The sequence below is a fragment of the Calonectris borealis genome, chromosome Z (genome assembly GCF_964195595.1).
Source record: "Calonectris borealis chromosome Z, bCalBor7.hap1.2, whole genome shotgun sequence".
Taxonomy (NCBI): domain Eukaryota; kingdom Metazoa; phylum Chordata; class Aves; order Procellariiformes; family Procellariidae; genus Calonectris; species Calonectris borealis.
In genome coordinates this window covers 87192386-87215727 of record NC_134352.1, presented here as the reverse complement: position 1 = coordinate 87215727, position 23342 = coordinate 87192386, and the positions used below count along the sequence as shown (strand labels likewise).

At 38.7% G+C, this 23342-nt stretch overlaps 1 protein-coding gene across 1 annotated transcript in view; it reads left to right on the top strand.

Annotated features, from left to right (window-relative positions):
• The first annotated feature begins 12020 nt into the window (after positions 1 to 12020).
• LOC142076061 (alpha-protein kinase 2-like) overlaps positions 12021 to 23342 on the top strand; it is a 33776-nt gene continuing 22454 nt past the window's right edge. Inside the window, exon 1 of the mRNA XM_075138429.1 lies at positions 12021 to 13800. Coding sequence (XP_074994530.1) covers positions 12301 to 13800 — 1500 coding nt within the window. The 5' untranslated portion in view covers positions 12021 to 12300. The remainder of the gene's footprint in view (positions 13801 to 23342) is intronic.

The window sequence follows — 23342 nt, the reverse complement described above, 5'->3', positions numbered from 1 at the left end:
AGATGTTTCCATGACTGCTCTCCATCACTGCTAATGGGCAGATGAGTGTGGCTATGATCTAAGGGGAATTCTTATCTCTCTGGAATTACAACTTGCTCAAAGTGGACTGAAGGTGCCTTAAAAAGTAATTTTACTAACATTTTTAATCAGCGCTCAAGCATTCAAAGGTGGCTGCCTGTCTTTCTGCAGTATTTTTTCATGTGACTGCAAGCCTCCCTTGCCTTCCCAGCGAGCAAGCTGGAAGTCAAGTGGCTGCGGTAGCACAGCGTTGAGACCAAACTAATGAGCATTGCTGTTCAGTAGAGTCTGTTGTCTCATGGGATGCATTGCACTAGTCAAAACAGGCTTACATCTGCTTGGAGATACACATCTGCCTGCAGAGCAGATGACAGTATAGCATCTCTCCTTACTTCTGTGGGGTCCAGAGTCTCTGAAAAACAAGCCACTTAATTAGGCTTAACTTGAAGAATTTGCGTTGAGTGCCTTTTTCCTACATCATTAACCACTAGTTTATTTCTCCTAATTTAGGTGCAAAGCCAATCTACATGGCAAAATGGATACAGGTAAGACGGTGAAATTGACTTCCTGATGATATGTAGTTATCCACAGCTGTGTATGACTTAGCTACTGGAAGATCAGGCAGGTGCCTATCACCCACCTCAGCCTATGGTCTGTGCTTGTTGGGTGTCTTCCTACAATGTCAAACTGTTAAATTACCTCAGGTTGAATATGGTGTTGAATCCTGGTCTTTCATTTCTTTGGGGATTATTTTGACTATTAGGCTATTATATAAAACATAGATATCCCTGCTGCTATTCCTGAATGAGGGTGGTTGTAGGTGCTATATTTATTGCTGAACACACCAGTTTCCTATCTGGGTCTAGATAACACTGGGAGCAAGAAATGTTTAGCAGCGTAGTATCTCATAACCAGTTTTAGCTGCACTTTCAGCAAAATGCTTAAGAAAAAACTTGGCACAAAACTTGCTTTTCAGCCTTTTCTAGATCCCTTGAACTCAGAGCAGTTTGCGTGCAATTCATTCAAGTTCCTCCTGTGTGAGACTTGGCTTCTTGGGTAACAGGAGTGGGAATACTTTCTTACTGCAGGGTTCACTTGTTTGCCTTTGAGGAATGTGAATTGTTAGGTGAATTTTTATGTAGTGATTGTTAGAAGTTCACTATCCACCTTTGGTTCCTCAATCTACTTGTTAGGGATTGCAGATTTTCTCATGTTCAGCAGAACTTTTTTGTGCTTAACTTCGAGCGAGTAAGAAATTCCCAACGTGCCTAGTAAAGCAATTAAGCACACTTAAGCAGATGCTTTAAAAAACAACCCACTGCTTTATTATGAAAAGCTAAGGCCAACACTTCCTCTCTCTCAAGGCCATGAGGAAATTCCTGTGGACTTCTATGGAAGTAGGATGTACCCTGTCATCACTGCCAACTCTCTCTCTCGCTCTGTCTGGCTGAGGTTTTCCCAGGAAGAGCCATCTGCTCATGTAATGAAATAGTCTCTCTTAAAAGTCAAACTGTTCTGTGATCAGACTCACTATACTAAGGTCACACTAGCAAAGCAACACTGAAGCTTTCAGCTAGCTTCTCAGCTCTGAAACAACATGCATAAATTAAATGTCTTTTGTCTTGTAACACAGAGTTGTACCACAGGCCTGGCCCACTTCTAGAACTTAAAGAAGGAGCACTCAAGGGTAAGTGCACATTTATGGTTTGAGAGGTCAAAATTGTTTATACTTTTAAAATTACCTGTCTACTTTTTTCTCCTGTGTGCAAATAGAATGCGTATCATAAAAGATAAATAAATGAAGAAGAGCAAGTTATTTTATTCTTAATGCACTACATGAATATGGTGATTTATACTGTTATTGAACAGGAAATATGATTTGTTATTTGCTTCTGCTAAGGTGTAGTAATTTTTGCTAATTTTGATAGATTTTTTTTTTTTAAAAACATGTTGCATTTAGAATTCTGCTAAATGTTTCTGAAATTACATTCTGGTACTTTTTCCACTGAGTTTCAGCAAGACAAAATTACAAAAATCGTACAAAAGCAAGCTTCCTTCTTTAAAGAATGTGTAAGTGATACTAGCTATCCTGAAATGTGCATTTTATTCTTTCTAAATATATATTGCATGGCCTGATACTCATTAGGTAAAAATTTCCTCCATTCCTGAGAAAAAATCTGGTCACTTGGTAGCATTTAGATGATTATCAGGTTAGATGCAAGAATTGCTTGTGCTGACAGTGCCAGATGCTTGACAAATGTTAAAAATAGATTAAGACAGATCAGTGTTAAGAGTTGTGCTGTGATTGCTTACTTTAATTACTCTATATTAAGGTCTTTGTTAGAGAGATCTAGAGCCAGTCATTTATTCTTCTTACTTTTAGCTAACGAATTATAGCTGTGGTGTTTTCTTTATACTGTGGTGCTGCTTACAATGGGTAGTACGTTAATATAAAAGTTGTCAAAAAGCCTTGGATGTTGGAAGTTGAAGAAAGACAACATATCACAGTATATTTGGCAAGGACGTGTTTTCCAGACATCTGCTTTTTGAACAGCCAAAACTTCACTGATGTTTTTCTTATCCAAACCTTGTTAATACAATAGATATACGATAATTGGTTTAGATAATACAGTATTTTGCTAGTTTGATTTCTGACATTACATGCTCTTTGACAAGTATGCTGCTTTAAATGTTTGATCTGATTGCAGTGTCTTGAAAGATTTATAGAATAATAATAATACGGGTTTAGTTATTGTTTGTGTTCCGGCATTAGGGATTGCAGACAGAACTGAGTCAGGCAGAACTACCGTGAGATACAGAAACAAATAGAAAATGCAGTCATTGTAAATCCTTGCGTGCATGGGTTCTCACTACTCTTACCTCATCAAATGTTAGACTCTATAGTAAGCAAACTGCTGTATAAATACTTACTACAACCCGATTGTGAATAGAGTTCACAAAGTTATAATTGAATTCTAGAATTCCAGTTTCTGTTGTCTTGGAGGTTTTAACTTTTACAAGGTAACAACATTTAAGAATGTAGGCACGATCACAACACTTTTGGAAAATGTCTTTATGGCTGTCCAGCGCAATCACTTTGGAAAGCTTGTATAGACTAGGAGTGGAGGAAAGCGGGTCAGAAATTTCATGTGGAATTTGATTCCATCAGTACTGATGGATGCACGAAAGAAAAACCACAGAAACATGCCAACGTTGATGAAACTTTTAAAGGAAAACTTTCAGTAAAAGCTTTGATTTCTGTTAAAGGAAAAGTTTAAAAAGAGAACATGAAAATAAGCATTTAAATATGGCAAAACATGCATGGCAACCTTTTTGGAAAAAAAAAGTTGTACGTTTCCAATCGTAAATATAAATATATTGTATGTATTTCCATACAGAGAATATAATACCTCATTTAAGAAATCTAAATTGGTGTGTAATGTCTGTGTTTATTGTGTAACAGGAAAGGTCTATGTTTTGTTTTGTTTTGGAAGAAGAAAAATGCTAAACTTATGGAATTTGCTACAAAATAAAAAATCTCTGTTGAGAGATGCCCTGGATGAGGAAGTGAAAAAATGCGTGTATTCCCAAATGCAAAACAGTTGGCAGGCTGGGAATGGGGAGCAGATGGAATTATGGCTATTATTTTCTTAGAGGAACATTGCAGCTATACAAACCATATGCAAACTCTCTGCAAGAAAGTTAAGACATATTTGAGAAATGTTTCCAGGGAGAATGGAAGGGGAATTAGCATTAACCTTGGAACATAACTGCATTTAAGCAGGACACTAAGATTTCACAGATGACTGGATGACAGGATGTGTATTATACATATGGTGTCATAGTTGGTCATTCTGGAAAGCATTTGTAAGGTTATTTGAGTGATTAGGCCTATGACGTCTTTGTATCTCTGCAAACCAAGAGTCAGAGTCATAAAAACGCAAGCAGCCCAAGAGCGAGGGTCATAAAAACACAAGCTTTGTTAGCAGTAATATTTCATTTTAAGCTACATTTGCTATTTCAAGTTACTTGCTATGCAAGCTATTGCAGTAAATGTTACTCTTTCAGTTCTCATATACATATGCTAGGAATCGCTATGACTTTCTGTCTGTGGTATGTGGCTTTTCATGCCTAATCTTAAACAGTACAGTCATATTTATTGACAGAAAAGCATATAAAGTCCTGTTTCCCTGAGCACCGTAGAAATCAGTAATTACATATAGAAGCCTTTTTGTGGCCAGCACTTCATCCCAAACTTTCCTGTTTATATCTAGACTAAATCACCTTGCGTTCCTCAGTACTGCCTCAGTACTTGATCATGCAGAGTGAGAACCTGGCTAGGCTGTGGCAGGACTCCGTTATATTCCACGTGCTTGTGTTTTCTGTATGTGCCAAATATAGGGTAAGGGAAGAACACTGTGTATGCAGTGCTTATTCCAACATGATGCCAGCGTGAGGCAGGGGCATGGATACAGACCCAGGCGGTGGAAGTTCCGCCTAGTCCCACTTTTTAGACACTGCCCCTTTTAGAGTTTTCTTGGGATCATGTGGTTAGTGGAGATTCCTTTCTGGTTTTTTTTGTTGTTTCTGTTCTGCTTTTGCTGCTTTCTCTCCCTTTAATCAATATAATATTTATATCCTGCTGTCCGTACCAGCTAGCTTTCTGGTTGGATCTGCATAGTATGTGACCATTTCTGCTCATCATAAAGAAAAGTTTTGTGGTTATTAGCATTTTGGTTTGGAGATTTTTCATGTTTATCTTAACTGAAGTCTAATTATATCCACCATCTCTCTTCGTGGTTAAGCTACTTGCCAATATAACATCTCTAAAAAGGGATGTATGAAAATGTATATAATATGCCCAGGCAAATGGAGAAGGAGCTATTGATAAATCCAAATTTAGTAGGATAGTTTAGAGGGTAATAATTGTTTTTCAAAGGGACAAATCCAGATCCCAAAGTTTGGCCTATGGAGTGGAGGCGATAGTAGGAAACTCTGCTGGCATTTGGGGAATTTGTTGTCTCAGACCAAGTATCTCAGAATAAACAGTGAAGCACATAAGCAAATACTCCACTGACTTTCTACAAGATCAGTCTGATAGAGAAGTGTTAAAAGTGTGGGTGAGCAGACTATTATGCATGCATCCACATCCTCCTCATATACACATATGTATACAGGAGAAAGATTGTGCTTTCTGTATGCTCAAGTCTTCCTCCAAGCTCATTTAAAGTAGTGTAGTTCTATTTTCTTATCACAGTGATGACATTCAGCACAGCTCTCTCTTTCCCACCAAAAAAAGCCAGCCAGACAAAACCAAAAATCAGTGATGACAAAGAAATAAAGAACTTTGTAAGAAAGAGCTTGATCCTGATATAGGAGAAGTTCCCTCTGCCCCATTGAAACAGTTTCTCATTCATAACTATTTCCCACATCTTTTGTCAGTCCTGGTTTTAAAACATACTTCTTTTACCAGGTCAATCAGATTTAAAATAGTCTTTGCAATATGGTCTTTAAAGGTCCCTTCCAACCCAGAGCATTCTATGATTTTATATTAAGAGAAATAAGAACATCCAACAGGTCTATAGGGGCTAATCTGCTCAAATTCCCATGCTTTGCAGGATAGTTTTTAATCCAGAACCTATACTGTAACTGACTTTACCATGAAGGACTTTTACCTATTTCTGTAAAATGTGCAAATCTGAATGGCTTCTTTGAAGCCAGGAGAATTCCACACAGGGGTTAAAACACCTGCCTTAGGACCTGGCCCTAAAACCAGGTTACTCGGAAGAGAGACTTTGGATCAAACTGGTGCTGTACTGTCATGTGCTGGGGTTTTTTTGTTTGTTTTGTTTTGGGTTTTGTTTTTGGTTTTTTTTTCCATAAAAAACTGCTGATGTTTATACTAGCAATTGGCATCTAGTCTGTTATTAGAAAAATAACTGCAATTCTTGGCGTTTAATTAAGTAAATATACAAAAAAGGCAGCAAACACTTTGAACCAAGTAATATGATTGCCATCAAGAGGAAACCTGTTTACTCCAGTTTGTAAGTTGAACTTTTGACCCAGAGATAGAGTGTGTGATAAGTCATATATTTTTATTTGATATAATTATAAATGTAGTTATCTAAATATAATGTAATTACACTCAGCTATACCCAAATAAATATAATTGTCTAAATAATACTTTTTCCTAGGTAATATGAGATAAATTATTGAGACGTTATTCACATGCGTAATTTTAATTAGTACGTGTTCAGTGATACTAAAAGAATAATTTATTTGAAATATTACAGAGCTAAGGTTGGACTCTGCAACAGTTTTGTGTACAACTTAAATACTTTTTCATGGCATACAATATAAAAGCACCTTGCCTGTGACATTTTATTTAATGTTCACGTTACTTAATTTTGCATTCACGTTCATTTCATAAAATTTCAGTAGAAGCTGTATGAAATGAATTTTTCTGCAAATTGTGACATTCACCAATTTTTTGTCTATACTGTGTATCCTCAAGAGGATGAGAGATTTATTGAGAAGCTATGTAGAAGTCCTCCTTTGAAAGCTGCACAGGAAGTCTCTAAGCACAAATCTGCTCTGAACTGCAGTGCTTGAATTGTTGAATTGCTGGACTAATACTCATGTGTCTGAGAGAGCTACCACTTCACCTGTCATCAAGCAGTGTTCAAAAAACACATCAGGACTCAAGAAATTAATGAGCTTTGGCTTGAAAATCATGAAGCTTAAAGAATACAAATAGATATGCCTCTTTCTGTTTTTCTTTTTATTTTAGGAAATTTATTTTTCATGTTTTCAAGGTTTCTTCTTTGTTGTAGTGGCTGGTGGTTTGGAGATTTAATTTTCTGGAAACTGAAAATGGAGATTTTCATATTCTTACCTGATGCACAGAACCTTCAAAAATACATCCTTGGATTTTTGATTAACACAGAGAATTAATGGGGAGTAGACTATCGGTTATAATCCTTTTGCAGAAACAACAGCAGGAAATACTCAATGATTTAACCACAAACTTTACATTATTCATAGGAATGGACTATAAAAAGCTGTATCTGCATTGCAGATGGACTTACACATTTGTAGGTTTGTGTGTAGAAGTTCAGTGAAAGTTAATCCTTGACCAGTTAAGCAAAAGGGATCTGCCAGATTTTGTGTGGCCCCGCAAGTGTGGACAATGGCAGATAAGTTACTGAAGACATGGTCTGTGTGATCTAAGGCTATTACAGACACACATTATTTATGTAGCTATCCATTTTTCTTGTGTTTTCAGGTATCCCAGATCCAGTGTCAACTTGGTATAAAGAGACCAAAATATTAGTTGGTGGAAGGATATTTCTTAATATGAAACATAGGAGGATTATCAGTTTCATTCCTCCTGTGTGTTTGGCTAAGATAACCGTTTGTGTGGGCTAACGCAGGTTCTTCTTTCCCACTCCTTTGCGCTCACGTGGGTGTGACATGGGGCATTTGCAGAACACATACAGCCATACAGGGGTATTTATGGATTGATGTGGCGCTTTTAACATACCTAGACAATGCTTTGGTTGTCAAAGCACGTTTACATACATTAATTGTACTACAGTACTAAACAAGGTTTAGGCATAGATCAGGTGCCCATTGTACCAGGCAGCATGTGAATACACAGAATGGTCCCTGACCCAAAAAGCTGGTGCTGTAATGATAAGGAGAGAGACAATACATGGGTATAGACTGACAGGTCCTGTGAAAGAGGGGGAGGAGCAAGTGCATCTGAAAGATAGGAATAAATCCTATTGAATAACGGTGTGGGCTGAGCAGGACTGTACAGAGAACAGAGATTACATGGTGAATAGATAGTAAATAAGAGAAAAAAACTTCAGAGAGGTAGAAAAGGTAATTTTTTCCACTGACTCTAGGTGAAATGAACCCAACAGAAAGACACAAATTCCCCCCTGGACTTGTAAAATTCATAAGCTTTCTGTAGAAATAACTTCTGTGAATGTAAAATTGCTTACAAAGGAAGATTTCCATTTTGGTTATAACTAAATAAAGTAGGAAAAAAAAATGTGATGCAAGAGAGGGAAATTATTGGCCACTTTTTAAGTTTAATCAAATTTGTATATTTTTGTCAGTTAAAAATTTTTTTGCTGACATTAGGGTTAAGCCCACAGTTTCTTCTGAAACCATTAGAAGCGACTTTGGGTCCAAAACAACTTGCAAAATGTCTATTACTAAAAATTAAACTCATTTAAACATTGTTCCTTCCATGTTAAAGTGTAATTTTTAAAAATGTTTTGGTCTCAGTTGGAATAAATAATCAAGTATTGAACATTTTTTATTTTAAAAGTATGTTTCAAATTGGGAAAAATGTTGGCTTTTTAATGAAAATAAGTTTGAACAATCAAAATTTTTATTTAGAATTGGAAGTTCAGACAATTTTTTCACTACGAGTAAGTTTTTCAAAACCAATATGGAATTACGGCAAAGTATGAATTTTAAATAAAAAAGCATTTTTTTTCTGAAAATTTACTTGAATTTGGTTTATTATATATTTTCCTTAGAGAAATGTTGAGTGATTATTTTAGCCATTTTGATGCTTTTTCTAGCCATTCTTTTGCATAATAATATTTGAAACTGATTGTTTTTCACACTGATTATTTCCTGCCATAAAAGGATTTTGGTGAAGCATCTACAAACGTCTTTATTGCCTGTTGCTGCCTTGTTAATCTGACCATTCCAGGTTTTCATCGATTCTATATCTCTCCTAAATCCATAGCCAAGCACAGTTCTCAGGTTACCGTTTTCATGCTGCTGCCAGCTTTGTTTTCCCTTATCCTTAGTTCCTAGGGCATGAAGCTTAGGGAATATCAGACCCTGGTGATACGCGTGCGGTTTTCTTCGTGGGAGTGAAGACAGACCTGAGAGATGGGTGAGGAAGGGGAAAGGGGAAGCTGACGTATACAGGGATAGTGAAGGGGAACTTCAAATTGTACTGCTCAGCAGTGGTAATTTGTGACTGAGGGATGATCTGTCATGGAGGGCAAGAAAGCCCAACTGCAGGAGGGGGTAAGCTGGCTGGAAGCAGGGATGCCAGAGACGGAACTACTCCCAGTAAGGGAGTGAGATTTCCCTTGGTGATGAGATAAGAAACAGCCACAGTATTGTCTTGTAGCCATCCTGCAACGTGAGCCCTCAGGGGCCACCTTCGAGCAGCAGAGCTGGGCTGGGGGATGGACCCACGGCCGGGCTGAGGCGGCCATGCAACCGCTGAGGGATTGGTGCTGGTGCCAGTGTATGTAAGGAATGGGCTCCTGGCGATCTTTGCAGACACCTTGTAGAACCGCTTATGGCGGTAGGACTCTGCCCAGTGCGTTGTTCATTAAATATGTTTTTATTTTATTTAAGCACAAATGCATGTTTAATTCGCCTCAAGGTGTACCATAGAAATTCCCCAACAATCACCACTGTTCTGATCGGTAAGAGATGGAAAATATGTTTACAGTTCATTAGAAAACCAAAATAGGCATCTTTCTTACCATTGCTTGCTCAAACCTGGTGGTGTTAAGCTCTCCTCCATGGCTTTGCTTCACTGTCCTCCTGTCATTGGCTAGTACCTGGTTCAGCAGCTAGCATCATTGGTTTCCAGAGCAAGACTTGAGCCAAGCAGCCAGAACACTCTTTTACATTTAAATGTTCTCTTGTCTTCTTTTCACCAAATGTTCAAAACTCAGTTTATTAGGAATTGAGCTTATTTTCAGGTTACTAGTCAATAGCTGATGGTCACTTGTGATCTCCCATTCACCTTTCCTCGGTGAATTTCATTGTGCATCTTCTATCACAAGTTTTCTTGAGGAGCTGGGAGGGTATTATACTAACTGTTCTTTTTCCAGTTTCTGTCTAAATTCAATAATTGAAATTATGGTTTAATCTAATATCTTGTATTTTCTCCCCAGATTTAAAAAAAAAATGTCTCTTTATCTTGGGTGGAAAACCAGCATTTATTGCCATTTTCCTCATGGAACATTATTTTGCTTTAATTTCCATTGTTGGATCTGACAAAATGCACAGCAATCTAATCTAATTTTCATATCGAGAAATCTGACAGCTCTTTTCCGCTCGATGTCAAAATGCAGCTGAACTAAGATAATGATAACTGTGTAGTACAATTGCTTTATAAGGAGTATTCATGAGTCAATCTGCATTAAAAAAAAAGTGTTCCCAAGGCTCTTTTCAGCTGGGAAAATTACCATGCTTTTAAAATAACTTATACCCTCCAAAAAAGAGGGAAGAGGCATCTGGTCTTATGAAAGCAAAGATGAAAGCAGATTTGAAAGAATGCAGCAGGGAACATTAGGCAAATACATATTTAAGAGGAGATGGGTGAATGCTGGGTTGTAATTCCATGGCACTGTAATAAAATGGATGAGGAAAAGATTAATCTCTACTGCTCCATTTTTTTTCCTGTTAAATATTTATATTTTTCAGAGTTGAAATGGAAAGCAAAATGTGATCAGAGATCTGAAAGGCTGAACATAATGGGATCCGATGCCTTTTTTCTCCAGGCTCCCGTTGGATGCATGGTCTAGATTGTAGTTCAAAGGCCTCCATGAAGCAAGTGTAGAGTATTGGCCCAGGGCCAGTTGACAGGTGTCTGGATTATTTAAAAACACTACAATATGCACTAATATCCTCTCAATATCCTCTTCTTGTCATCTTCAGCAGGGAAGCCCATATTACGAGGGATTTTGAACAAATTGCTTCTCAGGCTCAAAGGTGGTAGTCTGAGGAAGCCTGCATACCAGCTTCCTGCCCTGTATCTCCGGTGTGGATAACCTGAAACCTTCTGTATGTCAGCAACACAGTGTACAGCAGTGCATATTTCCCCCTCTTAGTTTCATGCTGCAAAGCATCTCTAGCCAAGCCTCAATGGGAGAAGCAGAGGGAAGGAAAAGGAGAATGAATAGAGGTGTCTTTAAATTGCTTCATCAGATTAGCAGGATGGCAGGAAAGTTTTTCCTGCTGTTCTTCATGTCATACCAGTTCTGTGAATAAAAATAGGTCACTGTTTTTCAAAGCTTTTAGTCTGGCATCCTTCATGAGTTCAAATTTACTTGAAACTCAGTTCTGCTACACTGCTTTCCCTGATGAGTGGATCCCTGATCATGGAAGAGTCCTGCTGTAATTAGCATGGGTACCCTGTGGTGAAGATTGACCCAGAGTGCCTCTAGTAGTATACAAAAACATCTCAAGTATCTAAAATCCCAAGATCTGGGAATGCTTAGGAGAAAAGGGTTTTTTACGAGAAGAGGGAGATGATTCCATAGTTCTTTGGATTCAGCTAATGGAAGCCTTTTGGTATATTTCACTTTGTTTTTATGTAAATCCTGCATTGCCACACCATTTTGCTACTGCACAGCTGTTTGAAAGTAAGACTCAATGTGAACAGGAAATTGAAGCTAACCAGCCTCATTTCATTGTTCTCTCACCACAGAAATTACAAATATCAAGCCAAAATACAATAGAATTGCTTTAAACAGAAATAGCCCTATAAAATCCAAACAGACTGATTGTTCCAGTATTTCTACAAACAGATTTTGGAATTTATGTCCCTATGATGCCAATTCAAAGAATAGCCTACTGTTGTGTCAATGTGACTACCAAAATAGCAGCTACTTGGTACCTGTAGAAATCATGCACATGTGAAAATTTACATTGTCTGCAGATTACTATTTGCATTTAGCAATGTCTAAACAACATGTGCTAAAGCCTATTTTGTGCTGCTATGTGTATCTGCATGCTCAATAATTTGTTTTCCTAGCAGAAATCGCTCCAGACAGTTAACCATGTGTTTCCATCAAGTGTCATTGCATAGATAGCTGGGTTATAGTTACTGATAGCTGGGTTATAGTTACTACTTATAGTTAATGTTTGATCTTGATTTTAAAATAATGATTTCTCTTTTTTGAAAATGCTTGCAACTATGTGTCAATTGACCACCTTTTAGAAAATATGTATACCCATTTTAGAAGTAGTTTTAAACTTCAGGTTTCTTTTATTTGCAGGTGCACAGAGCAGGACCTGCACTTTATTGAACAGTACCTGGAAGCAGTTTGACAGCTAGAATGACCTGCTGTTCAACTTTTGTTGAACTGAAATCAGATACAAAACCCAAAACTTCCCCAGAATTTGTTGTTGACCTAAATGACAATGCGGGAGACTTCAGGGTAAAATGAGCAGAATGAGAAACATTTTGCACAACACAAGAGTTACCCCTATGAGGGTGAGCCCATGTTAATTTCACCAGATTCTAACTCTTCAATTCAAATCAGTGGTTTACTGCTTGAGAAGCTCAGAAAAGCAGAATTATTGTCCCCATTTGAGAAATCCCACAGACACTTGCCTAACCGGGAAGACAACATGGATGTAAAAAATTCATTTAAAACTCAGGAAAATATTTCCTGCCTGAGGGATTTTTCAGAAAATGGTGATGACCTAATTCATTTTAACAGTATGGTCAGTGCCACTGCTGGAAAAGCAGAGCAATACTGCAGCAGACAGGTGCATTCCCGCCCTTCAAATGTAATCACTTATCACACAGACAACTGCTGCCTTAACACGGAAGACTCTGTCTCTGGTCAGTCTCTGGCAGATGTCCAGGCATGTAAAAAGACTGGGCTTGGTAGACCTCTAAACATGAATACCCTGTGCAGTGAGCAGGCAGATACTCCCACAGTAAGTCACAATTATTGTGTAAAAGATGATTCTGAAAATTCTGCCACTATTCTGGAGATTTATGCAGAGAAAATTCCAAGTGTGAGTGCTGACTTTTCTGATGATGATCTGGAGTATTTCGAATGTTCGGATGTGCTGACAGTGCATGAAAATGAAATCTGGAAAAAGAAATTACAGTTTTTATTAGAAAGTGATGATGAAGATGATTTAAAACTGGGTAAGGATTGTGATGGGTGTGCTTACTTCCTCAGTGAAATGCCTTGTCTGTTCCAAGTGTCAGATAACACTACGCCTATGGATACCACCATTGGCTTCTGTGGTCATCACTCAAAATTCAAAGGAGTAAATGTAAGGAGAGACCCCTCTATGTACAGCCAGTCAACTTTGCAGACAGAGATGACTCTCACTGTTGGACACCACCGAGATAAAAGTACCAGTTTGAAAGACAAAGAAAAGTATAAAGTGCCTGTTGCATCTGCAGGCATTGAAAATGACCATCCCAGAACTGAAGAAGAAAATAATGGAAGTGGCCACTCAGCTGCAGATTTCTCAACTGACAAATCAAAGAACAAGGATAATGTACGTGCCAAGGCGGACTCCTCTACTAGTGGCATAGGTGCTTCTTCGACAAATCAGGCTTCCGAGACAATGACAGAAAACATTACGGACAAGGACTTGCTGGGCGAAAGCTCATTGCTGCTAGAGGAGGGGGGAAGAAATTTGCCGGAGGAAAATGCAAGGCATGCTGTCTGTACCTTAACAGAAAGTTTACGAAGAAACCTTTTAAAGTTGTTAAACCCTAAAGAGCTTTGCAGATACGTAAGTAATTTAGGACAATCTTTCCAGACTGCAGCAGAGGTTAGGGAATCTAGCGCTCTGTTTCCCAGTCAGGAAGGTGTCATTTCAACACAAATCCCCGAGGAGCCGGAAAGCTTGCAAATGCAGGCTGGTTTGTGTCGTACAGAAGAGGCAGATAAAGACTGTCATTGGGAAAGGAAAAGGGCTTGGGGCCTGTCTGAGCAAAATCAGATGCCAAATGAAAACACCTCACCCAAGGTAAGCAAAGTGTTTATCATTTAACAGAAAGAGCTGCTGTACTGATTTGAATGCATTTGATTCTTGTTTGTCGCAAAATAATGTAAAATCTAAATTACTTTGAAAGATACTATTCATGTACTTCTGAATGACAGCTACGCCTGGGAAGGAAATCTGGTTTTGAAAAAGGCCCAAATAAACCATAAGCTGTTCTAATTATAGGGTGAGACTGATAATAGTAAGAGGCACTAATGGGACTCTGGACAGCTGGATAGGGAAATCCGATATGTAGGCTATTGCACAGGTCTTATCAAAGTAATGTTTCTTTCAAGCCAGACAGTTTCTCAAATACCTCTTGTGAGCAGAGAATGTTTTGATTTACTTTCTTTTCAGTTTATACTCAAAGAACAAAATTGTCATCCATTTGTGGTGCTGGAAATCTAAAACAAATCAACAGGGTTTGGTCTGAATTTATAACAAGGAGGGGAATTTAATCCAGAGAGTTCATGTTACGGAGGTGAATGGAGCTTTGCTTTTTAAAAATAAAACAATGAAAGAGTCAGATATTCCAGTTGAAATGTAAAAAATAGCTAAAAATAAAAAACCCAAAGTGGTACTCTCTGTGTACCTGCATATTTTATGTCTGTTGGTAGGAAATCAACTAGGGAAATCAGTATAGTTGTGCACACTGATATGATGCTCCACCAGTTTTCATAAGTGGGAGAATTGGATCATGCTTTTTATTTTACATAGTAAAGACTGATGATATATAAATATATATATGAGAGTATTAAATCATGAATAATCTTATTATCACTAACTTTACTTATTTGAAGGTGCATAGCTAATTGCACAGAAAAAAAAATTTATGATAAATAAAGACAAGCTTTTTCCAGTTCCACATGCTTTTCTTCATCTATATTATTTAAGCAAAAATGTCTCCCAGTTCTGGGTAGTAGACTGACTTTAATCTCACCACTGGGGTGTCTTAAGCAGTCAAAAATCACTGAACTTCTGCTTGAAAAACATCCATAGGTTTCTCTGTTTTTATAGTACATAAAATTCCTATCACATTTTAGCAGCACATAATGTTCCTATTATGGGGAATACCCCCCTATTGAAATTAACCTACCGAGAATTTCTTGACAGTATGGTATTACCATGGTTTGCAAGAGGTATTGTTTCTTTCTTTTCCAAGTGCAGTACAATAATTTAAATCTCAGAACCCTCTTAGCAAAGAGCAGCTGTTACGTTACTGGAAGTGCCAAGGCCAAATTTCAGATTGGCTAGTTAGACTCTTGCTACCTGCAGTCAGTATGTATTTCTTCTGTTTGTGTGTCCATGACCAAAATTTTACATTAGATAAAAATTAAGTAGGAAAGAAGTATCAGTGTACACAAAAGGGCTAGATATGAGCACAAACCAAACCCCTGGTTTTAAACATGCATGAATGAAGATGAAATTTAGTTGTAGGTTCAAAATTATGTGGTCTTGAAAATGAGCCAAACAAAAGCATCCCATCTGGAAACTACTCTTTATAGCAAAAGGAAAATGTGGACAGCTGCTCACAGCTCCCATATAGTAAGCCAGAAACTCTTCAGCAATCTGCTTGTGTAACCTAAGAAAGGCAAGAAAGAATCAACCTCCTATTGCTGCACACAGGTTTGTGTAAAAGTACAGTGTGGTATTAGCTAGAGCCCGGCGTTTGAGACAGCTCTGCTAGGAGCAAAGTGAGGGACTCGTAGCAAAAAACGCAGCTGACCGCTTCTGAAGAGTGTTGTATTTTCCCTCTCCATGTGGTGAATCAGGTCTGCTGAGAGGTACATAGCAGCCAGAGAACCACAGCACTAATTACCCAAGGATTTACACTTCCCCTTAGTGCCAAGTTGCCTCTAACTGGAACAACCTTTGCAGTCTGTCTTGTGCAGCAACTGCTGTTCTGGGTGACTTCTCCTTCCATTAGGTAGTCAAGGTGGGAAGCTCTTGACTCCTCTCATGACCTCATGGTCTAGCCCCAGGTGAAATTCTTTATTTATCTAATGCTTCAAAGCAGCTTAATTAATAGTAGGTCCCAAAAGCCAACTGTGCCAGCTGTATGATATTACATACTGTGCAGAGAGCCAGGAGGCTTCATATTTGCAGTGTGTCATTCAAGAGCTGGTCTCTGTTTAGTATTCAGCCAGCACCCTCAGCACAAGGTACTGATGTCACTCCTGAATTACAGAGCCCATGTCTATGGCCTGCTGTATGCCAGCGACATTGGTGAAGTCCTGCTGGAACTGACAGGTTCAGAGGGATTCCAGGGCATAAGCAAAATACTTAATGTTTACCCTGATGCCCCAGGAAGAATGGCATGTGGTGTTTGTATATTTCTAGAGCATTTTTTTTTTCTGCTGATTAGATCTACTGTTCATCCTGCCGTTTTTTTATTTTCGCTCATGTCAGAGCAGCCTGTTCTCAAAAAATTTGAGAGATACTTGGTTTGATCTTCCTGACATGAATTTATGTCACTTCTAGATAATTTTAAATTTTATTGTACAAAAGGGAGAGAAGCAGAACTGACCCAGAACTTCCAAGTAATCGGATAATCTGGTAGTGCACAAAAGGTATTTTGTCTAGCGTGTCATAACTCTGCTTTGTTAGGTTCCAGGGTAGCCAAAATTGCCAGGACTGCATAGGCCAATGAGGCTGTTCATCTGTTGGGCTACTGGCCCTGTTCAATATGTTAAGATGGCTAGCTATCTGCTGTTGTGTGTGATGTCCTAGAAGCTGCCATGTGTAATGGAGAACTGTGATTTAGAGTGTTTCATTGCTGGGACACTCTTAAGTTTAGAGCTCCCTGCTCTGCAGTTAGTACAGAAATGCAGGTGCTGGTCATGTGCACTCACTCCAACACTGTCATGAAGGAGAGGGTGTGTGCTGGGAGCAACATGAGAAAGATGTGGGAAAAGGGTGGAAAGGTGAGAGGAGAGGAAGGAGTTGGGTTACACAACAAAGGAAGAGCAAAAGGAAACCGTTTGAAAGGGTGTCAGAGCAGTTATGATGGGTTAACTCTGCCCATGAGGAGTTAGATTGAAACCCAGCAAATGGTTTCAGCCAATAAGCAGCTGTTGGATGGGAACTGGTTTAATGGCTGGCTTTGAATACAAAATGGGTGAGGACTTCTGTTCCAAAACAGTAAGGAGTAAGAATTACTGTGCATGCCCAACACATCATTTTCAATCAGCTTATAGTTGTTTCATTTTTCATTCAAATGTTTTTAAAGTACATCTCTGCCTCTTGTCTCATTTGAGTGAATAGTTGCTGGAAAAAATGAAGGCTTTTTGGTTATCTGAGTTCAAAACCTCGTCAGTTATAATTTTTGAGACACGTATTCTTGCTCCCTCTTGGTGCAACTTGCCCCACTCACAGATCTTTTGCTGGAATTTTGAAAAAACAGTTTGCCTAAATCTGTTTCCTATGACAGAGGAAGCTGGGATCCAAATTGCCTCCAACGTTGAATTTTAGCAGAAATTAGGTCTCTCATGTCTCAAAGTTTTTCACTTCATTGGAAAGTTTTGCACTCTGTATAAAATACTTCAGTAGTCTTTGGGTGCACAGTAACTCTCCGTCAAGTGGTTAGCATGCTTTGTTTCTGAATATTACATTCATACTATGTGCCACAGATCCAAAAAGAGAGTTCGAGAGGCTACACCTCATCCTTTCTGATAGGCTAGAGTGGTTGGTACATTTGCTTGAAAAGGTGGTCTTGTCTCAGACTTTTGCTCTGAGTCTGGCTGAGACGGGAGCTGAATGTTCCCAGGGAACGGTCTGAGCCTGCGCAGTGTGCTAAGGGGCAGGAGCTCTGCATCAGAGCAGAGGAATCCTAGTCTGAGTAACTAGATCTCATGCAGGCTGTGATGCCAACCCTGCTCGTTCAATAGGATCCATCCTAGGGCTGGCAGATAACATCCCATTTTGTCACCTGTGTTATAGCTGGTTCCAGTCTTTCCTGGGAGACACACAAAAAAACCCATCCATTGGAAAATCCTCACCACTTCAGAGCATGGACCCATGACAGCTGTGCATGGTCAGCCTATTGCTCTATGTTGTTGTCAAAGGCAGAGAACTCGCTTTCTGTTCTTTGAAATACTGCAGTTCTTAGTTAACTTCCTCTTTTTCTGCCTCTTCAGCAGGAACAGCAGGATGCTAGCAGGATGTGCCTGTCAGTAAGCATCTGCAGGATAAAATACACCTCATGTTTTTTGTTTCACCTGTCTAAAGCAGTTGAAATAACTACAGGTATTGAGTTATTTAAGCTAATCCAAGGCAGGTGTGCCATTTAAAGCGGAGTGTTATTTTAGGAAAGAGGAATTTGAGTGGCATTGCATGAAATGGGGAAATAGAAAGAGCCACTAAGCTTCTGCTGGAGAACAGTGTAAACCAAAAGCAGTTCCAAACATGGTGGATTTGAGGGAGCTCTCATCCAGAGGCAGTGATATGCTTATTGTCTATATTCTAGGGATGATTTGTTAAAAGTCCATTTGTATAAACAGAGCGATATAAATGTAACATGGAGACTTTATTTACAGTGAAGAATTACCTTGCTAAACTATTTCCTCTTAAAAACCAGTGAGAAATCATGAGGTAAAATTAATCATCTCATTTCAGAGATGAACCTCTTGCTTTCATTAACAGAAATGGTTCAGCTCATCAGGTAAGAGACTGATGTATAAATTATCCCTACATTTTGTAGGGGAAAGAGGACCAGAATAGCCTTAACAGATGCCTACTGAGTTTATTTGCACGTGAATGTGACAATTTGTCACTCAGTCCAGACACAAATTTTGTCACATTGGGTGAAGATGTTCCATTTCTCAGGTATGGCAAAGGGAGCAGAGAACAGCAGCAAACTCAGATTATACTGCGAAGACTCTTGTGGTGCTCTGAGGTGCCTTTAAAAAAATCATGTGGAAAAGGGTCATTTTAACTCCAACTTTATTCATACCTTTTTATCACACAGCAGTAAGGTGATTTAGTGGCCTTTCTGTTTGTTGCTTTATCACAATCTAATGTATTTGTCTTTCTTTAGTGTTCTGTCATATTCTGAACATCCCAGCTTTATATATTTATTTAGGAGACAATTATGATCTACCTGTCAATTTTGTTGTCAGGAAATACTGATAAGTAAAGATAGTGCCAATATTACTATTGACTCTAGCTAACAACAGAGTTTCTGCAGAGCAGAAGTATATTTTTTTAATTTTGCCTTAATTCCAAAGCAAAGCACTTGTACTGATGTTTCTGTTTAACCTTCACTCTATCAAAATATTTTGTCTGGAATTATATGATTTATTCTTTTAATAAGTCTCTGAACATTATTTGTTGTGACATGTGAGACACCAAGAGAGGAAATTGTAGCTCTGCTCCTGTATCATACTACAACATCTATTGACCTTATTATTACCTGCCATATTTAATTTTTTCCCTCTATTATCTATATGCCTTGGTCAGCAGTGTAGTTTACCCCTGATATCTTTCCCCTTGCCATGTAGGTATGGTATTCCCAAGTGCATTACTTTGCTTTTTTCTAAATCTAATTTTGTTTTATTTCCTGCTCAGATTCATGATTTTTTGGGTTTGTCTGTATATGAGGTATGTGTGGATCACCTGTTGAGATGCAATGGCTCCTCTGGCTTCCTTCTTTGAATGGAAACCAGGGTGAAAAAAGGACCGGCAAGAGCGCAGACCTTCTCTTGAAATGGGACTGGAATGTGGCTGCAGGGCACACTGGGTCCCAGGAACTGGGAGCACTCCCAGGCCACTGGGGTCTGTGTAGTCTTTGAGTTCCTTTATGCTGTTCCAGAAGCTAGCACTTGCTGTTTTCAAAGTGTGCTGACTCTTTCTTCTTCCAGATCAGTAACGAAATTAAATAACACAGCTTGCTCATGTGCTATATTCCCATTGCCTAGTACATTAAAAACTCTCCTTAAGAATAAAGTATTTATTTAATGAAACCCTCCCAGATATGGTACTAATTGTATTTTGTTCAAGTTCTTGAAATGCCCCAGTCTCCTTAGTATCTGATATCATTTGGCCTCTCTGCAGATGGTTTTATTAGAAGGTCTGAACAATGATTGGTGGAGGTAATTACCTAAACTTCCCTCTGAACACCAACAATAATCCTTCCCAGTCAGGCTTCCTGTGCTGTTTTTCCTGTTGGTAATTGTGGATCTCAGAGTATCAATTCATCAACTTCCACAGGCTGAATTATTTTATCTTAAAAATCATAAAACAAGCTAAAAATTAAAAACAACCACACTACAGGCTGCACCAGATTGAAGTTTACTTTTATGTAACAATTAACTGCTGTCTTTGAGTTTGGGTCAGTTTCAACCCAGGCACAAGTCTGGAACCAGAGTACCTGTAGGATAGCATCCCGTTGATGCAGTTATATATGTTGAAGCACAGCCAATCTATACAACATTTCTTAGAATGCCCCGCAAGTATTTGCTATTGCTTGTTAATTCAGTGTTATTTAAAGCCAATCACTGAAGAGCACACAGCCTGCCAAGCTTAAGAGCCAGTCAGATCCAGAAGGGATCTCTTTTAACTTCAGGGAAGCTGTCATTCCCACCAATATGGGATCCACTGCAACTCATAAAAACAAGAGTGAATATGGGATACTGAGTGCAAATACCAAAACAAGATGTAGGGTGCAAGGCAACTAGACAACATAAATGGATCTCTCTTTATTGCCACATTTTCAGAGCCAGAACTTTGTTTTCAGAAAATGCTTTTTGATCCAGTCCTGATTTAAACTTATGCATAGCTTGCGTATAACTTAGCAGTCTACAAACATAGTATGGCAGTAAAAGCATTAAAAGAAGGGTAAAAAATGTAATGTGTAGACCACTAAGTTGGATGATACAGTGGATTGAATAGAAGATCTCCAGATATGAAAATGAACCAACCCAGCTTGAGCTGAAGGGACAGATCAGTTTTACTGATTTACTGTTTGAGGCCACAGATTGGGTGCTGTTCCTCTGTTCCTGGTGACTTGAAACATTCAAGGGATGTTTCAAGAGGTGACTTGAAACATTCTGGGAGGAGGTCTGTAGGTCATCAGTTTGGTCATCCATGTCTTCTAGATCTCCACAGAGACTGTCAGATGAAAATGTTCCTGATACCAGATTGCCATGAAGAAGTAGAATCCTTTTAAATTTCTTCTTCTTTTCTTTATGTTCTCCTCTATTTCCTTCCATAACTCAGAGGTGACCTAAGTGCTCACTTACTCCCTATGGTCCTTCTTTGCTTTTCATTTAATTGTTCCTGTCAGGCTTTGGAACACAATGCGTCTTCTTAGCAGAGCAAAAAAATGAAGGAAGGGTCCTCCTTACATTGTGATTTTACAATAGATTAAAAAGAAAGCTCTCGTTTTGAAGTGGCTGTTTCCGTTTTCCTTTTACGTAGCTATTATGTAACTGACTTACCTGTTTATCCCTCCTTTATTCAAAGTAACAATGGCTTTATAATGAAGGTACATGGACTGTATATTTCATGTATGAGTTTAAATACAGAACTGTGATTCCATCTTTCTGTCCTCACGCACCAGACAGTTTGTTACACACGCACAAATTAAAATTGCTTGTTTTACTGCATTCACATAATAAAATTTTCTAGTTGTTACCATTCTTTTGTCACCCCTGGAGTCAAGCAGACTGTCCAGTAATTGAAGCAATTGTTAAAATGTATGGCATTAAACCCTAGAAATCTTCTCTGAGAACAGGGAACAAAAAACCAAATCAAAATGAATAGTTCTAGAACTGTGTTAGCTGAAATAAATCTAATCTAAGAAAATACCAAAGTTAAAGCCAGCAAGGTTTCCTAAAACATGTATAAAGGATTTGGATATAAGTACTTTCAAATGAAAGTAACGTGGAGCTGATTACCACGTACTCTAGGAGCACATATCCCTGTTAAATATCAATTAAAAAATTAATAAATGTGCCACTATGAGATTTCAAATTGCATTCTGCTTTCAGACCTACTTTTGTCAAGTGCAAGGCAAGGCATTCCATTACAAGCCCTCTTTTGTCATTGTATTTGTTTTCCAGCCATCAAAACATGTGTCTAGACTCTACAGTGCTGCATGTCTATAAATGCTTGAGACAGACAGACTGTCCAAACATGGACAGTCACACAGATCAGATAAATAAAAGGGTTCTTGGGATAATAAGCCCACTTTTCAGTGGGCATGAGAGAGCTGTCTATTTTCAGTTTCATACCAACAGCAGGTAGGGACTGACTGATCATATGTCTAACGTATTAACAAGAATTCCACAGGTTTTAGTAAAAGCTGTGGTTGAGGCTGCTGTGGCTGTAAGGAACAGAAAAATAAACTCTGCTTTCCAGAGGTTTGCAGGGGAAGTGGAAATGGCAGAAGGAGCACTAGGCTCAGACCAAATGCTCAGAACTGACTGAGAAGAGAACTGGAACTGGCTGTAGAGACACGTCCAGGCCCACATTCCCCTTGACTTAAGAGAAGGTGTGCATCTAAGCTCAAACAGCTAGAGACAGGCATCTTCTCCTGCAGAGCAGACTTGAGCAGGAGACTAAGGCATTGGGAATCAGAGGGGATTGCACTTCTGGAGCTGAGGTTCCTAGGCTCAGGGTTTCTAGGTAAGTATGCACTGGCCAAGGAGTTTTGAAGACAGTGTGATGGCAACTGCATGGTGCTTGGGGTGGGAACAGCAGTTAAAGTAATTGACAAAAATTTTCTATATCTCTTCCTTCCCAATTGTCCACAGCATGTAGTCAGCTCCACATCCTACTCAAGCTGAATGGAGAAACAGAAAGGATGAAAGGAATTGCAGCTGAAGTGGGTGGCTTTTGCAGCAAAGGAAAGCAATATTTACTACAGCCGGTAATCCTTTTACCATGAACTTATGGAAACTAAGAACCTAGTGTCTGAGCAGCCCCTGCCTCTACCTGAGCACACAGCAACTCATGGGGAATCCTTCATTACATATCCTTCACTAAGAGCAACACTTGCTTCTTTTCAGAACCGCTTCTCTGAATTATGTGTCTGCCAGCACTCATTACACATTTACAGCTTTGCTGTAGCCAGAGGACTCACCCATTATATATTACAATTGTTCATTTCATTACAACTATGGATGGAACTGGGACTCATGAGCAAAAAAGTAACCCAAAACAGTTATGAAGTTGAGTTTGTGGCTGGATAAAAGCTAAAAAATGTAAAATGTCTACAAATACTGGTGTTTTTTAAACTCAATCTGATGGTTTTTAGCGTTTCTTAATTTCTGCTGGGAGTAGGTGCAAAGCTTCGGGCAACCACTAGAAAGATATGTGGTCAAATGTACAAACTAATTCATGAGGTATATGTTGTTATAGCCTGTTAATGGCTACTTGAAAGTAAATTTTTTTTTCAAAGGTTCAACTGCTAAATTGCTCTCTACTTTTACAGATTGTTCTGGCAAATGAATGGTAACCAAAAGCATAAAGCATAATCTCTTTAGGAAACAATGCATTTTTGTCTAGGAAAAAATTATAGGCTTCTC